The 10,279-nt window shown below is 40.1% G+C and overlaps 1 protein-coding gene across 4 annotated transcripts; it reads left to right on the forward strand.

Annotated features, from left to right (window-relative positions):
• The first annotated feature begins 1,106 nt into the window (after positions 1–1,106).
• LOC146455111 (uncharacterized) lies at positions 1,107–7,112 on the forward strand. 4 transcript variants are annotated; one of them, XR_014859090.1, is made up of 5 exons: positions 1,107–1,715; positions 1,819–2,400; positions 5,565–6,683; positions 6,736–6,826; positions 6,885–7,112. XR_014859090.1 is itself a non-coding variant. In XM_085094710.1 (3 exons), the coding sequence occupies exons 1-3, from the start codon at positions 1,700–1,702 to the stop codon at positions 5,852–5,854; spliced, it is 888 nt and encodes a 295-aa protein (XP_084950836.1). In that variant the 5' UTR covers positions 1,107–1,699; the 3' UTR covers positions 5,855–6,851. The 4 variants fall into 4 exon arrangements, 1 of the variants encoding a protein (XP_084950836.1); XR_014859091.1 differs by having other exon boundaries at positions 5,565–6,661; positions 6,730–6,826; XR_014859089.1 differs by having other exon boundaries at positions 5,565–6,826.
• The last annotated feature ends 3,167 nt before the right edge of the window (positions 7,113–10,279 follow it).

The following is a 10,279-nucleotide window of genomic DNA, read 5'->3' on the forward strand; positions in this document are numbered from 1 at the left end:
ATTTCATTTGCCAGGATTATAAGTTCGCGCATCTAAAAATTGAATCGCATTTCTCTGGGTTAATGAGCTGCCACTGAACTGCCTGCAGGTGCAGCGATTGATATCGGATTGCATGGAGAGCTTGAGTATCACTTTCGCGGTTTGTAAGCTCTCTGAACACTTTTGGTCAATTTTTGTGTCATTGCCGATCATTCTGATTGAGGACTGCCTATCTGAATTGCAATAACATTCTTGACAACGCTGAGTAAATTTTATCAATTCAGCGGATTTTCTTGGTGTTTAGACGATGTTTCACTTTGGAACTAGATAGATCGTCGCGGATCATGATCACTGATTTGGAAATTATTTTTAAAAACTGATGTCGATTTCATCAATTAACATTCCTTAGACAATTTAAGCGATTTTAAAGCTTCTTTAATCCGGTCAAAAAGAATTACACAAAAATGATAAGCAGTAGCATAAACTGATGCAACTAATTAGTTCAAAAACGTATTTTTCCTGGTCGCCGAGAAATCTCAGAAAAAAAAAATCCCCATAGCAAATTTAATCGCAAGTTTTTATTGTCTTTATTTATTTAAATAGAGGCTGCAATTTTTTTTTTGTTTTTGTACCAGAGAAATGTTTTCCTAAGATTAATGTCATTTCAGATCAGTGGACAACACCAGTTTAGGGATTAGAAAGATAAACTACAATCGCATTTTGATAAAAAAAAAAAAGCCTTAACCGGATATATCTTTTTCGAAAATAAGGTGTTCCTACATTCGGAGTCTTTGATGCCTTATAATATCTATTATTTCAGCTGCTTTCTTAAATTTCCCATCTTGGCCCATCTTGTTTCCTTTCAATGACGCTTCGATTGTTCGTTATCACAATTCTGTATTCCTCAAATGTCAGGCCACAGAAACACACATAAAAAATCAACTATGATCTGCTTAATGTTTTGTCTAGACGTTTAAAAATTAAAAATCACAGATTCTACCTTTTATTTGCATTTTCCACCGCTAAATGCAAATCTTTGTGTAACATTAGTTGGCCTAATTGTTATATTTTCCGATCCTGCGCGTCATTGATTTGAGCTTTTCACGGCTAATAGGTCGAGCGTCGTCGATTTAAGGGAATATTTCCTCCGTGGTGGCTTTTAAATAGACATAAAAACAGGATATCAGGTCAGACTCGGTGTGCACTTTGTACTGTACATTGCATTGACATTTTAAAAGAATGAGTAGTCGTGTGTGACGGGGAAGATTGCAAATCCCGGATGAAAGACACCTTGTGCCCCCTGGTAAGATTACAGACAGTTGAATACACAGTCGAAACAAACGGAGCCAGCTCACGTTTCGCGACTTCGCGAAGAGATCCCGTTTGCGGGGTGTTTTCTGCTGGTTAAATCTGCGCTTCTGTCGGGCGAAACTTCTGGCAATTTATCGGAGAAAACTCGCTGAGAAATCCCGGAAAACATTGGAGTATTTTGGAGCTAACAGATCATCGCTGTCCACCCATAAGTCTGGCCAAACAATCGAAGTGTGTTGTTTCACACAGTTTGGTTCACGCGCAATTGAGTGTTTGAAATGTGAGTGTTTCTGAAGTGATATTGCTCGGCGACAAACGCGTTGCATCAACAAGATTGTCAAGAACGATACTTGAATTATATTTGAGGAGGATCGAGTCGGCACTTCGCGAGTGAATCGCGTTTATAATCATGGCGAGTTCATTAGGTGAATATTCTGAACATAATGTTATTCTATCTTTCTTCCATTACTTTGATTCAATTATCGCTTACTAATTGATTAAACACCGTCGATGTGAATTTTGTCATAGGGCTCTTTTTGAACGAGGATGATCTGGACGAAGCGAACCGGCTGTCCAAGAAAATCAACTATTTTCAGCTTGCAGAGAACGAGAAAGACATGATCCGAAATATTTTGGAGTACAACTGGGACTCAGAAAATCAGATGGTCTCCAATTTGTTGCATTTCCCGCGTATAATGCCGGAAGATAAGCGCTTAAAATGGCTGTTGAAAGGATTGAGGGAAGAAAAACATCCTTACTATGTTCTAGCCGCGGCTACCGGGGTTGCAGGATTAAAACTTCAGGGTAAAGATGCGGAAGAAATCGTGGAATTATTAAAGAACATTTCAACCTCGCAGCACGGTATGGTAGCCCTCCGCGCTTTTATGTCGCTAGCAGACCACCTCGTTCACCCAAAAGATACACAGTTTGTGCTGAAATTCATGCATAAATCCAAGTCTAATTTAAGGTACAATTCGCTGGATTGGCTCATAGAGAACGTGAAGGACAAAAAGGAGCTGCTATCCTTGCTTGATGACAAAGCAATCCCCGAGGATGTCAAACTCGAAGCAATCGACCGGGTCAATAACTCGCCGGAAAGCGAGATACAAGGTAAGCATGAAAAATATGTTCGGTACTGTTGGAATGGAGCTAGCCTAATTTAGGTTACCTCGGTTGATTAGTTTAGCTTTATTTTAAGGCGAGGCAAGGTATTATCAATCGAATTTCGGTTTTGTATTAAACTGAAAGCCGCGATTAATGCGTTTAAGCTGCGCGATTTGCTCGAAGTTTGCGCTTTTTTGGAATGGCACGATAAAAATTTGCAAAACACAACTGCATGCCGAGTAGTGAATCAGTTCATAGTGTTTTAGGATGTTTACTTTAAAAATTCGGGAATAACGCTCTAAACGTGTTCATCGGATGTCATTTGCTAAGCTGATGGATGTGAATGAAGTCTATTTTCCTTCCGGGGTTTAATAATTCTGATTTTCAAATTGAATCCGTAATTTTCAAAACTTCCTCGTAAAAGTGAAGGGGCTTTCTTTTCAAAGAGTTACTCTGGCCTGTCCTTGTTTGGACCCAAGTAATTGCTATGGCGTTGAAGTGGCCCATTCTAATAGACAAATAAGCTATCGGAAACATAAGTGCTTTCAACTTTTCATCAAAAAATCAAGTAATAACATACACCTTTCAATATCGGTGTCAAATTAAAACCCGGAAAAATACTCAAATTTACATTTCAAAAAAAAAAAATTGCCAAAAGCAAACAGCATCGTGCGTATATTCGGAAAGTACTTCTAAGTACAATAAATACAGAGCTTTTATACGGATTAAGAACCGCAGCCTTTAAATGTCAAAGAGCGACTTACATGTGGTTGACCGTGGAATCAGAAGATAACGTAAAAATATCAAGATTGCAGCTGGCGCGCGGCGGGATTGTAAGTTTTTTCAACAATTGTCTTATATTCCTTGACATGTGCTTTGCAGGTTGTTCAAATTTGCATAAGCTTTTCTGCCTTCTTGAAACAAACACTTCGCGTTAATTATAACACAAACACTTATTACCACAGCTAGTCTTTGGCTTTAGATAAACGTTTTTTTCAAAAACAATGGCAGTAAAAAGTTGTTTCCTTAAAAACCTTTGAGCTGCGCAACTTTTCCGTCGGTTTCTTATGTTCAACGCTTTGTTTGGTTTAATTGCACCTTGCATGATAATTAGTCATGTCACCTACTGCAAGCTTCTCAGCAATCGAAAAGTGCCCTGTCCTTGGGGAGAAAAGTTGTTTGTTTTGGCCTAACAAAGGTAAATTGATAGCGCTTTGGGGGTGGAAATCACTGAAGTAAAATCGCCAGGTTCGTACAGAAAAATCGGTTTCAATTGTCAGAGAATAATCGATATGTCACAATCGACTTCAGTCTCTAACATGTGAAAGAAGCAGGTAATGGTTTCAATAAAAAGTACAAGCTGATTGATCGAACATGGTCGTATTACCCTTGTTCTTATATTCAAAGAACATGTGCCCTTTGGCTAACAAGTACAGTATTTCTTTTTTAACGAGGAAGAAAGGTGCTATTATTGTGCTATTATTGAAGGCCGAGCGCAGATGTTTTTTCTTTTTTTTTTTTTGTGCTTTCTTACAGCCCTGACTTCAAATGCGACTTAATTAACAAAATCCTCATTCAAAGGAAAGCTATTTTACATTTTTGCCGGATCTGTACTTGTACATTTGGTTCTAATTTTTGCCCTGCCAAGTATTTGGAAGAAACCGCACACGTTCTTTGAAGTTTCCCTAATAAAGATTTAATATCGAGCAGTACTTTCCTCTGGCACTGTCTCTACAAATCAAAGCTACACTAACCTTTTAGATGGTGTAATAAACCCTCCAATAAAGTGTTTTTTCAGAAAATTCGAGAAATTGCAAAACAATTTCCGATAAAATCTCATGTTGTGTCTAGTCTTGTATGACCCTTTCTTGTTGGGCGTCTCTTTGTCTGTTTCTCTCTTGTTCCCGCTAATAGCATTGGTTCACGTGCACTTGTTCCAATTAAGTTAATTATTTCTGGTCATTTTATAAATGACAGTTAAAATAACTTTGTTCAAACGTATACTGTCACTATACTTCTCTGGTTTCGAAATACCAAATCGGATCAGTCTTCAGGAGGAAGTTTTTGTCATGAAAGGTGTTAGTAATCGTGTTTGAAATGATAGACCAAAATTAATTGTTTCTATCTCGATCACGATGGTGTAGTTTATAATAGGAAGTTTTTTTCTTACAGCTTTTATCGTCGATTACCTGTACTTTCTACTACGGCAGTACAAAGGCGTCAGAACAAAGGCTTTTTAGGAAACGATTAAAAACGAGAGACAGACGTTTTTTTTGTATAGGATCAGTCACTTAAAAAAAACATCACCGGCATGGAGCTCAAACCGACATTTATCAATTTTAATATCGCTTCACTTATCAGACTCAATGTTGTGTGCACCGTAGAAGCATGTACTTACGAGCTTATCTTTTTGGCAGTTGAATGGGGAGGGGCGCATTAAAAAATTATCTGTCAGCTGTTTGACTCACTTGTCGATATTCATCTGTCCTTGAGGTCCTTGACGTGTTACAGCAACAAAACGTGTGGTGTTTTCACAGCTATTATGGCCAAGTAATGGGGGGAACATTTTTTGCGACTTGTCGCGCAACAAATGTTGCGTTAAGCCTGGTTCCCACTTGTGTGATAAACAAGCACAAGAAAATAAGGCGTACGCAAGCGCGGTAACGTTGGAGAAGATCTGGAAACTGATTCAAGATGACGGAATCATCTTGCTTGTGCTTACCTCTCGCCGGTTTCCTCTTGTGAAATAAGCACAAGCACAAGGAATGGAAAAAGTTGCTTATGCTTAACTCACGCTTATTTCATGCCGTTCCCACACGATTGTTCTTATGCTTATGCTTGTGCTTATCTCACAAGCGGGAACGGCTTTACAAGTTGCGACTGTTTGTTGCCCGTATTAATACCTTCGCGCGCAACAAATTTTCATGTTGCAGAAAGTAGGCGTCGTTTCTGCTTTTTGCTTAAGTTCCTTAATACCTTTACCTCACTGCATCAAGAATCCCCCAGCCTCACTAAGAGACTGGAAAACAAAAACAACAAACAAAGCCCAGAGCTTTCGGTCAAGTCAGTAGCAGCCCCATAGCAACACACCCTTTAATCTTGGTTCGCCGATACAGACTGTGCTTTGAAAATCTGAATACTATGATTACCGTTTCGCGTTTCATTTCCAGATTGGACAAACGAAGATTTGCATCATTTTACGTTCGTACCAAATCTAGCAGAATTTGAAGCCATGCGCACGAAGGAACAGACCCTATCAGAGCTGTTTAGCGAGCTGGATTTAGACAAGGATGGGCTGATAGGAGCAGAAGAACTCAAAGATTTCTGTGAAGATATCGGGCGAGGTATCACACTGGAACGAGCGGCTGAAGACATTGCGCTCGTGGACGGCGATAAAGATGGTAAAATCGACAAAGATGAGTGGATAGAACTAATGTTTCCTAAGTTTAATATCCAATGATGCAGTAAGATGGAATTAGTCGTAATTATCTATCAGCACCTGGTCTTAAACCTTACTGGCTCTTGAGACATGTAACGCGGTTTCAAGTTTTGAGTTCGCGGATGAAATCCTAAGGTGAGACTACAGTAGTTTCCTGTGGTGTTGTTTATTTGTTCAATATTGTTCTTTCCTTTTGGGTATACGGATCAAATCCTATAGTTTTAACTTTCAAGTAAGTCTATTGCCCAGTTCTTTGTTTGGTACTTTTTATTATGCTGTACAATATGTTTCTTTCGCACCTTGTCGCGCAACGGATGTTGCATTGCAAGTTGTGATTGTTTGTTGCGCGTATTACCACCTCCGCGCGCAACAAATTTTCGTGTTGCAGAAAGTAGACGCTGTTTCTACTTTTTGCAACATGAAATTTGTTGCGCTTGGAGGTGGTAATACGCGCAACAAACAATCGCAACTTGGAACACAACATTTGTTATGCGACAAGTTGCAACAAAATATTGCCCGTATTACTTGGCCTTTAAGGTTAATACGTAAAAACCACTGGACTGTACATTACAGCGTGTTAGTGGTACTTTTTAATTTTTAATGTTACAGACGCAGGTGAAATTTTAACAAACATTTGACAGTTTGTATCCCCTTACTCTCGTTCGAGCTGAGGTAGAGGCGGATATCGAAGGGTCAGACACGGGCGGGTAACTCAACGCATGTGTGGGGCGATTTACACGGTACGACTTTGTTGCATGCGACAAGCTTACGACAGGCCTACGACACGAATTGTTTCGTGTAAATCAAACCTACAACTCGCTTACGACTGTCGTGTACGTCACAAAAAAATGTCGTAAGATTTTAAAACATGTTTTAAAATCCTACGACAATCGTAGATATAGGCAATGTTGAGTGACGAGAGTTGTGTGCGATTTTTTGCATGACACGAGCAGCGCGCGCTCCAGAAATCGCTTGCGACAGTCGTGAGCAAAAGTTGTACCGTCTAAATCGGCCTTTAGATCATGTTCGATTGATCATATTTCGGAATTAGGATAAGGCGAATAGCTGTTAGATTTCTCTTTTTAATTAAATTTGGTTAGACATTTCTGCTAACGTTCGCTGACACATGATAATTTAACAGTGATTTTGTACTCCAGTAACTCCAAAAACCTCTTTTGAGAGATTTCTTGTCATCACCATATGTTTTCCTATCCCGGAACAGGGTCAATCGAACGCACCCTAATCTGTTTGAATCTACAGTAATTAATCTATCTAGGTTGGCCTTTTTAGGTTCTTTGTTTATGCAGCAAAAAATAGTATGCTAGTTTCAGACTTGGTTTTGTCTAGTTTAAGGTTGCATTATTTTGTTTCTAAACTTCTACTCCGTCACGTGCGCATTTTTCGAGCGATAAACCGGACTGAAGTTAGTCCAAATGACGTACGCTGGAGAAGGATTGTCTGTCGTCTCTACCATGGCGTTAAGTTTTGTTTATGCCGGCTTTAAGGCACTTAATACCATTTGTCAGGCTGTAGCCCAAAGAGATAAACCTGACTGTGAACATGCCATCTTTTATTCACAAGAATAGGCTCGAGAATACCAATTCATGCACAAATACTTGACTCACGCGCAAACACGCACAAGCACTGATACGCGCGCACCAACACGCACACTCCCACGAAAACGCACAAAAGCAGACACGCGGTGGAAAACTAACGCCCCGCTGGTGGTCGATGTTCTTTAGGCTTGGCTCACATAGGTGAACAAACCAGCGTTTTCTGTCCATTGTTGGAGCAGGAAACTACACCGGCGCAGTCAATGAACAAGCGAAGGTCAGCCTGTCGAGAATTAGCTCTTTAAAATAAACTGGAGAATTACTTTATTACGAACGGAATGGGGCAACGGACGCCGGAGCTTACAAATGGTAAACTATAGGTATTTTCTTCTAAGTTTTGGTGACGTTGTAAAGGACGTTTGGAGTTACATGTATAACGTTAAGGACGGTGCCTACTATTGTTACTGCGCATACGTTCTGCGCATCTCGAGATACTCGGGTTTCCTATGGGTGGTGCCTGCTAATACAGGAATATTTTTGCGCGCTTTTAAACTATATGGAGAAAGCAGAACTTACCAAATGCCTTTGGTATCTCAAAAGAAAATTGGGGGTAACCATGCATTTTTCAGAGAAAATTAAGCTTCGATTTAGGAAAAAATCCCATACATTCCTTTATATTTTGGCACTTTTTAGAGATATTGTTGCTTAATTATCTCTGAAAAATGCGTGGTTCCCCCCAATTTTTTTTTTTGGATTCCAATAGGCCTTGCTAAGATCTGCTTTTCCCGCATAGTCGTAAACCGCACAAAAATACTTCGGTGTTAGTAGGCACCGTCCTTAAATGCTTTACTTCGTCCTTGTGTACTCGGTTTTGATATTCATGTTTTGTCTGCTAAGTCGCGCCGAGTGTTGGCTAGAACTCGTTTGGTCTGAAAATCTAATTCACTCTCGCGCGAGTTTAAATCACGCGCTCTCACTTATTCTTTCAGTGGTGCGTTCTCATTATTGACATTATCATCATCATCATCATCATCATCATCATCATTATCATCATCATCATCATCATCAATACCTTACCATCACCAATAACACAACACCACCACAATCAACATCATCATTATTATCATCACCATCACCACCTGCGTCCCCATCGTCAACGTCGTTATCGTCGTAAACGTCATCACCGTCATCATGGGTCTTAAAAGTAGCATATAGGCCCTCAAATCTTCGAATTTACTTCTCGAGCTAATCTTTCTTGTTTTAAGAACACTAAATTTCTGTGAAAAGCTATCAACCAAAAGTCGCTTGGCAGAGAAGTTCTAGTGTTTAAGCACTTTCGACGAGAATGCGTGAGAGGTTTTCTCATTGACTCGAAAGAAATTTCGTGAGAGTCAGTGAAAACACCTCTCACGTATTCTCGTCGATTTCTGTGTGCTAAAAATTTGAAAATTTAGCCAACTATTTGCGAGTCTAGCTTTCGGTTTGGGCCGATGATTACGGTAAAAGTTCGATGTGACTGATAAGGAAATGGGCCGTTAAAGTATTTCGGACTGTAAATAGTACTTATCCAGGCTGGTAGTTACCACGAAACTTCTCACCACGGAAGTTTTTAAAATTGACTTAACGTAAGCGGTAAAATGTTAAAGAAAGGTTTGTCTTAGCGGTAGGAAAAGATAGTGATGAATTCAATTTAATTAAAAACGACGATAAATTAGTGGGTGTATTAGTAAACAATTGCTCTTGACCCGGCTGCTCCAAAGATTCTGATAGCCTGCGTGGCAGGTAATGGAATCGGGCGTGCGTGCGACGCGCGAGGGGAGCAGGTCCTTCATTCAAATAAAAAAGGCTAGGCATTACATTCATTGGGCGCTGCTTATGTCTTGACAAGTATTTTTCACTCTTGTTTCAAACTGTTGGGAGTAAACGCACAAGTGTTTTAAGCTGGCACAGGCTATTACAAAGAAGCAGGACACAGTTGCACAAAACTGAGTGAGATTTTATACAACCTTTTCCCGTAATACGAAGGGTATTCTGGAGGGCGTACAACCGTTTGTTTAACGAAATCGCACAAGAATATCCTCTGAAACAGAAGGAACGGTTGGATGAACCCTCCAGTTACCTTACGATAGTCTTGCGCAACAGGACGCAGGCTATTAGCCTGATCTTCACATGGTTCGAGGTTGCTCCGGCTGTCTCTCGATTTGTGTCATATCGAGAAGTCACAATCCCTGGTTATTCAAAGGGCGCCGGATCTAAATCTAAATTGATTTCTGTATAATCTCCAATATGAGATAAGAAGATACAGGAATATGGTCAGCGCTATTAGACATAATGACTAGAGTTTATAATCTCATTGATGACCAGCTGAGATAGTCTATATTTAAATGACTGAATTGAGGTGGTACCGCGTAAAGACAAGGGTAACGAGTTCCATTCAGGGATTGTGCGAGGGAAAAAGGAATAACGAATAACGTTATCCAGCAGATACATCGCTATCCAGTGGATAAACCGACCCCAGCCAACATTTTATCCGCTGGATAGCGAAATATCCACTGAATAAAGTTACCCGCTCTTTGAACAACTGGGTAGTACACCTGTTTTGATCGGTAGAACTTGACAAACGTGTGATGACTTCGGGAACGTTATCTCAGACAAAGTATATCAGTGAGGAGGGGAGGGAGTGTTATTGAGCGACCTCCGGCCGTCTGAGAATCGTGAGAATCAAATGGTTAGACTTTCTGGTCTTCTCGGATAAGGACGATAAACCGTAGGTCCCGTCTCACAACACTTATTCCTAATAATAATCTGCGGGACGTTAAAGAACCCTTGGCATTGTTCGAAAAAAGTAGGGCGTGGGGTTCCTGGTGTCATGGTCCATCTGATTAGAACCGTC

The sequence above is a fragment of the Pavona decussata genome, unplaced genomic scaffold, assembly GCF_977016875.1.
Source record: "Pavona decussata unplaced genomic scaffold, jaPavDecu1.1 SCAFFOLD_286, whole genome shotgun sequence".
In the NCBI taxonomy this organism is placed as follows: Eukaryota; Metazoa; Cnidaria; class Anthozoa; order Scleractinia; family Agariciidae; genus Pavona; species Pavona decussata.

Excerpts from the sequence above, each read along its gene's own strand:
- LOC146455111 (XM_085094710.1), top strand. Across the intron at positions 2,401-5,564 it reads GCCGGAAAGCGAGATACAAG|ATTGGACAAACGAAGATTTG; the intron begins GTAAGCATGAAA and ends TTTCATTTCCAG.